Source organism: Anneissia japonica, unplaced genomic scaffold (genome assembly GCF_011630105.1).
Source record: "Anneissia japonica isolate Jap-2015-1 unplaced genomic scaffold, ASM1163010v1 scaffold1356_len1145284_cov175, whole genome shotgun sequence".
NCBI classification, from domain to species: domain Eukaryota; kingdom Metazoa; phylum Echinodermata; class Crinoidea; order Comatulida; family Comatulidae; genus Anneissia; species Anneissia japonica.
Genome location: NW_022706987.1, coordinates 79,131 through 91,233, shown reverse-complemented (window position 1 = coordinate 91,233; position 12,103 = coordinate 79,131). Strand labels below are relative to the sequence as shown.

At 34.0% G+C, this 12,103-nt stretch overlaps 1 protein-coding gene across 1 annotated transcript in view; it reads right to left on the bottom strand.

Moving 5' to 3' along the window:
- Positions 1-5,344, bottom strand: part of LOC117106246 — a 41,643-nt gene extending 36,299 nt beyond the window's left edge. Inside the window, exon 1 of the mRNA XM_033247602.1 lies at positions 5,324-5,344. Coding sequence (XP_033103493.1) covers positions 5,324-5,339 — 16 coding nt within the window. The 5' untranslated portion in view covers positions 5,340-5,344. The remainder of the gene's footprint in view (positions 1-5,323) is intronic.
- Between the last annotated feature and the right edge of the window lie 6,759 nt (positions 5,345-12,103).

Genomic DNA, 12,103 nt, shown 5'->3' with positions numbered 1-12,103 from the left:
ACAACACTTCTTAAATGTTTTATATATTATAAAGAAGCACAGTACATAAGTCTTTGTAAATTACTTTTATATATATAATAGCTTTTTTGTTTTATAATAATAAATGTGTTGAGTATACAGTATTGATATTTGATTATGTGATGAGGTGTTTTTTTTTGTCTTTCGGTGACATTTAAACATGCCAATTCTCAAAAAATATTTTCTAATTTTATTCTATTACCACCTTTTTATTACATAGATCTTTTTCAAAGCATAACTGCTTTTATAACATTATATAGACCCATTAAACACAAACACTGCTCTGGCTTTGGCCCACCCAACCGGGGCCCTTAGGCAGGCCCCTGGACCCCACACCCAGAGAACCCCCTTGAAATGATCTGGCTACAGGCCTGGAGTCTCATTACATTATTTATAATGCCAACAAGTCTAAATGTATCTTCACAAATTAGTGAAGATCTTAACAAAGCAAATTCAGTCAATTTCAATTTGAGAAAGGAAAATGAAAAGCTGCTGAAAGATATTAATGAACTATCCAAAGATCTGAACAATATTAAAGGCAATTCTTCACCATCTGAGACATAGAACAACTTGAAACCAGTCAACTTATCGCAACCAACAATAATGACCGCCCCAGCACCATAATTATTGGCGATTCAATCATTAAGCATGTCAAACAGCGAGGCTTAGCTAAAACCAAGGTAATTTGCCGTCCAGGGGCAAAAATCAATGATGTAACAGAAGCCCTAAAATCAGAATCCCTTGATGGATTGAATGCCGTTATTGTACATTGTGGTACAAATAACTGTGTAAGCGTTGATCTTGCAAACAAAGCCAGTGAGCAGTACCATACTCAGGAAGTTAAGACAAAAGCACCAAACACTAGATCATTGTTTCAACTATCTGCCCTAGGATAGACAATGCAAGCCATCAACCACGAGTTGATAAACTCCAGACCAAAAGACAAATACGACCTACCCCCAACAATCATTATTTATTAGAGAACATACTAGCAGACAATAGGAACGCAACAAAATACTCATTTGACAGTCACTCTCAAGACGCACACCAAAATGCATCAGTTAATTACACGCAATCGATCCACTGGAACACAAGGAAGCGACACTTTTTGGACAATCAACATCCATATACAAGAAACGCTTGCTACTTTTGTGGGGAAAGCAATCACTCGATGAAAAACTGTCGCCATGGTAAGCCAATTGTATGTCATGCTTGCTCACAACAAGGACACAAACAAAGTCATAATATTTGCAAAGGTTAGAGGTTTGGCCAAGAGGAATGTGCCGATTCCATACAAAATAGAGATATAGTAGTACAAGATGATGTTAACTCTAATTTATTGATTGATTACTACTCAGAAAACAGATTTTCAATTCTTAACGATGAAGTTGATAAAGTTGATACATACAATGACGATGGTAATACCGTGATAGAAAATAGTAATATAAAGATAAATAATAATCCTATTAATAATAACAACATAACAATGTGTGTTTGTCCTAAACTTTAATGAACAAAACACCCCTTGAGTATGTAAGTACAATACACATATCTTAGTCACATTATATCAGATGATTTAAAAGACAATGCTGATGTCATGCGTTAGTATACATCTACATGTGTCAGGGGAAACGTCCTTAGCAGGCGGTTTAATCACTGTTCTGAAAAAACCAAGTGTGTGTTATTTAATAGTTTCTGCATAAATATGTATCGCTCAAACTTATGGTCTGATTACAATAAAAAAAAACTATACAATGTCTGAAAGTATGCTGTAACAACTGCCTTAGGATGTTTCTATAAGAAACCTAAGTTTTGCAGTGCTAGTGATCTCTTTGTCACCACTGGCTTACCATCATTTAGTGAATATATGAGAAAGTCGGTTTTTAACTGTCTGACTAGAATTGATAACTCTACAAATATACTTGTGAAGTGCATAAATGTACATGTTTTAAAACATTCTAGATTATGGTTAACATGATGTAAGGTGCTTATATATTTATACTTATTTGTGTGCTATATGGATATAATATCTGAAATAAAAGTTGATTGATTGATTGATTTAAATTAGATATAAAGCAGCAGTGACACATCACTCATCAAAATTAAATGTTGAACATCTAAGAGATATTAGAAGTGTGGTAGAGTAATAAAGTGATTCTTTTTCAGTGAAAACCGGATGACTGAGATTTAATATATTATCAGACATACTACACATGAATTATGGACACAATTGATCATGAACAGCACACTTTAATAGTTTTGGACAAAACACAATATATAATGCAGGCATGCACGATAGTTTTCATTCTTTAATTTGTTTTTCCTGAATTATGAGTTAGTATTACCTTTGCTGCAATTCTACTCACAAATCATATTGGTTATTGAAGATATAACATACTGTACACAATATAAATCATCTACTCCTTAAAGCTAAGTTATAAATAAAGCCAATTAAAGGTCCCTAAATTTACAATGCAATTCAGCTTGTTTTGGACATTGACTGGTAAGCAATCTCAATCAGAATATAGCAGATCTTCATACAAGAGGATGGAGTAAAAAGAGAACACACATTGTATAAGGTATGTTAATGACATAGTGGATTGCAACACATATTGTTAAATTAGTGGACGGAAATAAATATATATAAAAAAAATTAAATTAAATACTGTACACATTCAAATAAATGCCCATGGAGTTTATGGTTGAGAAGGGTTTTTGAGGAGGGATAAGGTGGTGTTTATTCTAGGGAGGTGTTTTTTGGGTGTAAAATGAATACATATACATACATCCCCCTTAATTTTACTGTAAATGTACAACTACACCACAAAACTTCAAAAGGTGTTACTGTGTGATCATAAAGACTTCTGATCTCAACCGGGTTAGAAAAAATGTAAGGTCTCACCACGAAATGAGATGCATCGTTGGTGAAATCATATTGAGATATTCACCAACAGGCCAAAGTCAACATTTTTACAAATTTTTGATTTTAATGTTTTTGAATAACTTGATACTTATAATATTTTATGATTGTATACTTTGTAAGTGAATTTTCTTGCCAAAACAGTGTTCTCTGCACATATTCTGGAATTCTGTCATATTATTTGTACAGGATCTTTGAGGGTGATTTTCTCAAAACATGGTTCTTATACACCTAAACTTTTAAAGCTCACATCTCTGGATTTACTTATGGTAGGGAAGCCATTCAAAGACCAAATGACCCAAATAAAATACAAACTCAATTTCTGAATTTCTAACCATGAGACTCATTTTGTGGCGAGACCTCAAAAAAGTAATTCTACGTAGAACATTAATTGAATGTTTTGAAAATGATATTTTGTGATATTGTTGCTCACACACCGTAGAAGCAGAAAATATCACACAATGTAAACTTTTGAACCTAGTATTTCAAATCTCATCTCAAACCTTAACTTCAACTCTATAGTAATGTTAGTGTAACTTTGAACTGACAGGATATATGGAAATGTGTGGAAATTTCTCTGTTAGAAAGACTCATATATTTTGAGTTTTATTTGTAATACATCATTCTGTTTTGGGATTAAACGTAGGTTATGATTGTAAACGTGGCAGGAGATTTTACAAATGAACCATAGTTTTTTTTTAATTCATTTTATTGTATCACATTTTTTTTTTCTATGACTATCCCATTGTTACCAACCATTACTACTCCCATACCAAATTAATATACATGCACCATTTTTCACTGCCAACAACACACCCCTAATTGCACTGCCTCTGGATTCTTAAACTTGATATCTCTATAGGCCTGGAAATCAGAGGCATACCTAAAGATGTGAAGGTAATTACTCATACCCTGCAAGTTTGCTCCCCCCGACCCCACCAAAAAAAAAAAAAAAAAAAAAAAAAAAAAAAAAAAAAAAAACATGGTCAAGTAGTTAAAAATCACTTGAAATCACCTTTGTAAGCTAGTGCCCCTTAACCTAAGCATTAAGACCCAAGAAGTGTTCCCTTTTATAAATGTATGAGAAACATTATTGTATGCAAGAGACCTAAGAGATTACTTAACTTCATATCAGTATAACATAAATTGATCTTATGTATCGCCTAAGAATTTTTGTGACATGACTCCTGCTGATCTTCATTTACAAGACCTGACAAGAACTGACTTAATTCTTTTGGCTATAAGGTTTCCTCCATAGGATAATAAAATTATAAGGCCTTGTGAAAGAACAAATATCAAATGTGTCATTCAGTGAACTATAAACCCCCATAGATTTTTACTTTAAAGGCAAGACTTATTTATACCTTGTTTCGCGAACTTATTTTTTCAAAGATCGTCAGAGGAGGGTGGAAAAAAAAATTAAATTTTGTTTTCTTATTTAATAAATGGTTTTGCCAAAAACATCCAGACAGAGGAGATAATAAAATATAAAATTTTAAATTTGATTGGTGAATGAAAACAGTGTAGTATGTAATGGTTAAATGCTTTAAATTATGATTAGGAAAAAATATATATTTATATTTTTTAAGATTTCAAGGCTGTGGCAGGCATAATAGAAATAAAGAAAAACATTTATTTTAAATAATATCTAAATTTAACATGAGGATAAAGTGTATACCCAAATTTTAGGAATATGAATCTACTAATATGTAAAAAATGCATAATGTTTTCCCCTGATGAATTGGGATTTTTCTCTTCTAAAAATATTCTCATAGGCATTCTTCTTGCAACATTTTTGTTTAAGAGCGAGAGTAGCATAGCGGATTAGTGTTTTGCATATAAAATATATTCCCATTGGATCTAAAACACACGGTTGTAGATTTCTCTGCCAGCTGGTAAGAAGCAGGAACGAACCATTATTGAACTGGTCTCAGATAGCTGGATTCAGGCTGACCAGGAAAAGTGTGTCGTAAAAAATGAATGACCATTACATCCTAAATTGTAAAATTGTTAAACTAGTACAGTAATCTGTTAATAATTATATTTCAGACTCATACAAGCATAAAAACCAAAGGTGCAGTAGGCCTATTGATTACCCCTCATAAGATGAGCGAGTCTAAATGATAACCAAGGCCTTCTGGAGGTCACTTCACCGCAGTGAATATGAGCCGATTAAATTTGAGTGTTGTGCTTCTAAAATGCGGCCTAAGAATCCATACAGTATGGAGGAAATATTTCAATATACAATGTCAGGACCTGCATAACTGATTTAGAATTTCTCAGTAAAGCAGTAGGTTTCATGGCTCTATTAGAAAGCTTTTGATTTGTGCGACGACACGATGCTAGAACGGAATCACTCATGCGTGACGGTCTTACCTGTCTTACCTGGCGTTCTCTTCATATGTAGATTTGGCCAAACTGCGTTTCAGAATCTACTCAACGAGGTGACCTTAACGTTCTCGCATACGCAGATTGACTTTTAGTGACGTCATTACGTTCTACGTCCTACCGTCGTTGTGCAATGGAAAGCTCCCTATTGGTACAGTGTCAACTGGTACAGTGTCAAATCGACGAGGTGTGACAGCAGGGCCATAAAGGTCACTAGTGTAACATCTCAATAAACATATTTCAAGTCCTAATAATGAACTGTATTTTTCAGAAATATGGCATTTTTATCTGAAAGTCACATTAAGTTGTAAAATTGCTTTACTACAACAATCGATAGATTGAGCAAGCATGGATCAGGTATGGTGTTACACTAGATCATTGTAGGGAAAATTGACTTTTGATGTGGGAAGCACTTTCAAAGAAGTAGTTTAATGACATGTCCATCAAAAGTACCTTAAGGTCCTTTAAGAAATTTGTGTGAATTAGCTTTCACATTGTAAGATGTTCAAGTGTACGCACCCTGGGCTCTCCAAGCCTTTAATATTATATCCCATAGTGATTTCTTATAGTATCTTTCATAATCAAACACCACATTAAATTTCCTAATCATATTTAAGATGACACCATCTAAAGTTTTTACTTCACTTTTACTATATATGTCAGTGGGAATTTGTTATATTATCTTTTACAAATGTTCTATGCATAGATGATGACTGAATGCCCATAAAATAGAGTACTATTTCATATTTAGTAATCCAATGCCAAGGATTTCAAACCTACCTATCTAAAAATGTAGGTTGGTGTGCAAAGTGTATTATTACATACATTTCTTATCACATAATGCGCTGATCATAGATGCACAAGAAAACTCAAGGATCCACTTCAAACCCATTATTCTCTTCTGTTGCCCATCATCCCACTTGAAAACCTACATTTGGGGAGAGGACTGGCTAGTTACATTATGCAAAGTAAACCAGACTGATGTCTATATCTCGTGCTAGAAATAATACTGCATGAATTCTTAATTCTGTCTATACGGGGCAACGTGAGCTACTTAAGGTGCCTGACCTTCGCCGACTTATGTCTTGACATCTGTCCAGGAGACTCAGCCAAAAAAATGAAATAGGCTGTCCAAAATGGAAGATGAAGAACTTGTTGCATAGCGACAGCCGAGGGGCATATCCCCCAGCTGGGGTGGGTTTGGAATGGGGTGACCCCCTACCTATGTAAGCTGGCTACACCCTTGCATCTGTCACAATCTCAGTTGGGCAAAGTATGGTACGTTTTGGGTATCGCCAAGAATGTGTCTGTGGGTTGGACGTCTGTACTGAGCTATTGTTACTGTTAGTAATCAACAATACGTGCTGATGGACAATTGCATCACATAAGGGCTAGAACTCCTGCCTGTTACTTTTTTCCCCAAAAAACCAAACAGACCAAATTAATTCCACAAATACAATCTTTGTGCTCCCTGGATCTACACCTGACAATGATTGAATGAAAGTTTTTCTTTTGTGTTTGCTTTCAGGACCCCAATGGAAATAAACCTGTGTATAAATTGATTTCTTGGGCTATCGTGGTCAAAATCAACTTGTTCGGTTGCTTATCATCTGTACTGTCTTCTAGTTTTAACCGTTTTCCAGCGCTTCTTTTTTTTTTATTGTTGTTTTTAAATAATTTTTCACCAAAATTTTTTACAGTGTATATATAATTTATTTCAGCATTTTCTAGATAAATTTTTTAATTGTTGTTACACTTTTATTCAATGTATATATATATTTTTAAAATTATGTTATGTTTTTGCCAAATGTTCATCCAGCCTGACTATTAACTTGATTCCCCTTGAGTTTGTGCAAGACAAATTCAACATTTAGTTCCTAATGCAAAACAAAAACCTATGCTGACACCTTTTTTCCACATTGCGTTTCTCTGTGGAACTTACTATCTGCTGATTGTTTTCCTCGAGTTCATTACCTTCCAATATTTCTTTAATCATTATTCTTTCAAAATTTACAAATCATGGATAGGTGCCTATTGAATGTGAAAAACGAAAGAGGGACATTTAAAAAACAACTAAAATGGTATACAAAAGAGAAGGCATAAAAATACATATTAAGAGGAATGTAATTTTGTTTATCCAATCACCTAGTGTGTCTCTTAGCCTTGTTATAAATAATTTTACATAAAAAAAAGTGATAGGTCATTTTCAGTTGACTTTGTCTCTGGAAGTGGCCATCCGGGATGAGCCAGACTAGCATTGAGTCAGGGAATCTGTCAGACGGCCAAAAGCAACATGTGTATCAGCGATGAGGAACATAACAGAATAAAGACATTTTAAGCTATTCAGCAGAAACAGAAGCAAAATCCAGGGCCAGCAGAATTTCATTGATACAATTGCTGTCGATTGTCTAAAATAGTCTGCAAGTAGTTGATTCCAAAGATACACTGTCGATGAATAAGTTTTGTTGCTCTTCATTGTACTTTTTCAAGCTTAATAATACCTCTTCTCAGGAATGGGGTTCATACACTGTTAGCATATTCTAGATGGGGTCTTACCAAAGACATGTAAAAGGGTCCTTCCATGTAGTCGAAAGTAATATGATTTCAAAAGATTTACCAAAAATTAAACCAAGATCCTTTATACTTCATCAAAGACTTTAAGGTCTCTTGGAACGTTCTAGTCACTCACGGTGTATGTTCGATGAAATCTATCTTTTCCATGCTCAGTTTTAATATCCAAAATTTCTTTCTGTCAAACTCGAGAATAACAACTATCAAATATTCACAACATTCATTCACTTTAATAAAATCTTTCAAAAATCTGATAATAAAGCCGGGGGCGGCATTTTCATTGCATTTCAACAAGAATTCCAACCAATATGGGCAACGCTCTAAACAACTTGTCAGCAAAACCAACACAATATTGTAGGACTAATTTATCGGTATCATTTTAAGACAGTACATATTTCAAATGTCTGGCTGTGATCATAAAGCCATACAGTATCGCTTGACATTTACTTGATCAACAGATAACCTCCAAACACAAAAGTATGAGTATTACTCAACCAAGCATTAATTTGTTTGTTTCAGTAAGATTTTGTTTCAAAATCTTTATTACTATAGGTCAACTAAATTTTCACTTTCATCTTTGATGTGTTTGATCAACAGTTTCAAGTAAAACATAAAATTGGTTATATTATTATTATTATTATTATTATTATATATTTTGCTTAAGTGGAGTGCGTCACCAGCGTTTCTGCCAGGCCAATGCAAACACTGAAAACAGTCTATTTTGAAAACATATTTTTTTTAAATTGAAATTTATGTTTGTAGAATCATTAGTTCTAATGCCTGTCCATTCTGGTCTATAACCTCTGTATGTCATTAATGCTTTATCCAACATTTCAGTCACAGTGCTTTTCAAAAACTCCCGGTGGGTCGTGCTTCTCATCTTTCTTCACTGCTATGCTACCAACAATGCAATGGTGCCAGGATTTGGCCAAAGGAGGGAGCTAAGGTGGGGCTACAGCTACTGTACCTTAGCCCTCGCTGGAGCCACCACTGCCTAAACATCTGTAATCAGCAATTAAGTGAACTAAACATTTTTTTTTATTTTTTTATAAGGAAAGCCCTTTTTAATACATTTGGCCAGGTTCCTATCCCCATTAAGGTCACTTTAATATTTACTTTTGATTATGTCCCCTTGTGCTTTTTTCAAATTCAGGCTTATTATTTGCATAACTAAACCGATTTAGTAGGTATTTGCAAAAAGGCGATGATGTGTTAGGGCAGGTCCAGATATTTGCTGGAGGAGAGCAGAAAGTTATTAAATGACATAAGTTTAAATGACGTTGGGAACCATCTTCTGTCTTGTCACCCTCCCATCTTTTGAGACTTGAAAGCCAAAAATAATATTAGATTAAAAGATTAGGAACATTTGTACATTTTGTTTCGCCTCCTGAAAAAACTAACACATTAAGGGTGGTTAGGGGTCTTTCTCTATTAAGTACTATTATGTATTTATTTGTTAGCAACGCATAACAAAAAGATTTTACTCTTTAAAATGAAATATTTTTACATTAAATTAATTATTATCATTGTTCATTTTCATGAAAATATAATTTGCAGTAAAACAAATGACATATTCAGGCCTGTGAGTAAGGAAATTTGATCTCCAGTGAAACCCAAGCACAAGGGAACGTAGTGACTTAGCAAGATGTGGTATGGGAGGAGGACTTCCCCTCAAGTTAGAAATATTTGTAATTCTAAAGTTGAAAAGACTGCATTTTCGGTTATTTCAGTTGGTGAAATGATTTTCTTCTGCAAGGAAACAAATGAATCCACAAATTAATTTCTAGGTATTCCCTGTTGAAGGATATTTGCATACCTGTCTACTCTTGCTCTCCTTCCTTCCTTTCTTGCTCTCCTAGGATTATCTCTTGATTGCTTCTTTCTGTGAAGCAATTTGAGATGTTGTCTTTTTAACCTTACTTTCCTGAACAAGCACATACTGTACCATTGGCAACTGGAGCTTCTAATTCAAAGATTTCTGCTTGCAAAGTTGTCCTTTTGTTGTTTTTTCCCCAATTTTTTCCCTGTATTTGGAAATTGTATTTAAAACAGGGCCCACAGATTTCAAAAACTATGAAATTCCGTGGATCCACAGAATTCTCAAATGCCTGGATATTTCACTATTAAAAATTCTATCATGACAAAAATGTCCAAAATCTAATGTAGTATATATTTTTTTTAATTGTATTTCTAGAACTGAGCTCATTGTTTCTATGAGAATTATATTGGAAACTAATATCAAGGTAAAACACTAGTAAGAGAGAAAAAAAAAACCCTTTAAAAAAACGCATTTTGTTTATGTAATAGTAGTACTATTTGTATGTAAACAAATTCATGAAGCTTAAAAAGAAACCTACAACAGTACTGTATGTGTTACATTTAAATGTTTATACAACTGATGAATATTTGTAATAGTAAGAAAATATTTAAAAAATTGGTGATGTTGCATTTTGTTTAAGCCCAAAAGTATGTCAAGAATCTGTTACAACTGGGAATAAAATTTGTAATATATTAATATACAAACTTGCGTAATTCTTTTTGAAGGGAAATTTGATTATCTTATCACAGCCCTTCCTAAACATTGAAATCTTTTGTTATAACAAAGTTTAGCTAAATTCTCTGTATTCTATTTTTTGGTGTGTTAGTATGCCATGTTCACTTACTGTGAAATTGCTTATATAACATATATTTAAGTCAGTAGTGACATCATCACTTTCAACGTTAGGGAACTTTTATCTAATGCGATAGATAAAAGTTGCACATTTGGTACATTCCCTAGAGGCTAATCATCATTTTAAGAGTTCAACCCTGTGGGCTTCAGGTAATTATTTTCTGTAGGATCCTCAGAACTTCACTTTAATTGCATAATATAATAATATATGATAATAAAATATAATATATGTACAGTATATAGGCCTAATACAAAATTTGTATATAATTTCAAAATCTAGACAGCATTTTTCAGTCTTTTTATTATTAAAATGTATACTATAATATTTATATTAAAAAGACTGGCAAATGTTGTCTAGATTTTGAAATTATATACACATTTTGTATTAGGTCTATATACATATATTAATATTTATATATATATATATTAACACCGCGTGATTGGTTAACAGTGGCTTGACAACAAGACTCTCATAAACATTCATGCTTCGCACTCTCTGACACACTCACTGCCTCAGAAACACGATCTCTGCTAGTGATTTTTTAATAGATTCTGAGATATATACCGTTGAAAAAACGAAGGATGCATAAAAATAGCAAAGGGGTTCATTATTGGTAAGGTGGGGGTTCGGACGAGGAACCCCTCTAGCTATGGGCCTGTACATGTGTAGTGGTAAGCAGTGCTTAGTCTCTTAAAGTCAACCATCCGCCTCTGCTCTGGCGCAATCCCAGACCTCTACCTAGGTGGCGCGAATAAAGGAGCAGGTTTCAAATTTGACCTGCCACAGACGAATGGGTGCTCAGAAAAAACGGCCAAGATAGTGGCTCCAAGAGACAGTACAATCACAAAATTGAATAAAAAGCATGAAAAGTGATTTATGATTTAGAAAAAAGATGTTTTTTGAGCAAGGACTTAGGACTCAACTGAGTCAGCACAACGAATATGGAGAGGAAGTTCATTCCAAAGCCTGCTACAGATGAAAAGGCTCTCTGGCCAAAAGTAGTGGCTGAAGTCTTGGGTATTTGTAAAAGCATTTTAGATGATGATCTTAGTGAGCGAGATGGACGGTAATTTTCGATTGTCTCAGAGATGTATGAAGGTGTGATACCATGAAGAGCTTTAAAGGTGTATTAAAAGTATTTTGAAAGCTATGCGATCTTGAACAGTAAGCCAGTGGATGTGATGAAGTATATGAGTGATGTGAGAATGACACTTTGCACGTACAACAAGACTTGCAGCAGTGTTTTGTATATGTTGTAGCTTTTTTACTTCAGACACTGACAATCCAACAAAAAGGCTATTGCATGAGTTAATTCGTGAAGTGATGTATAAATCAGAGTTGTCGGAACATCAAGATGCTTTCTGATATGGTCAATCTTACAATCAGTGAGGCACAACATACAGAATTGATGTACTGCTTCATCTGCAATGTCGAATCAAAGATAACACCAAGATTCCGTGTGTGTAACGTTGGTTTTTTAATGAATGGTCCAATGAGAACGGAGAGAATGTCTGTTGACTTATTGAAACGATAT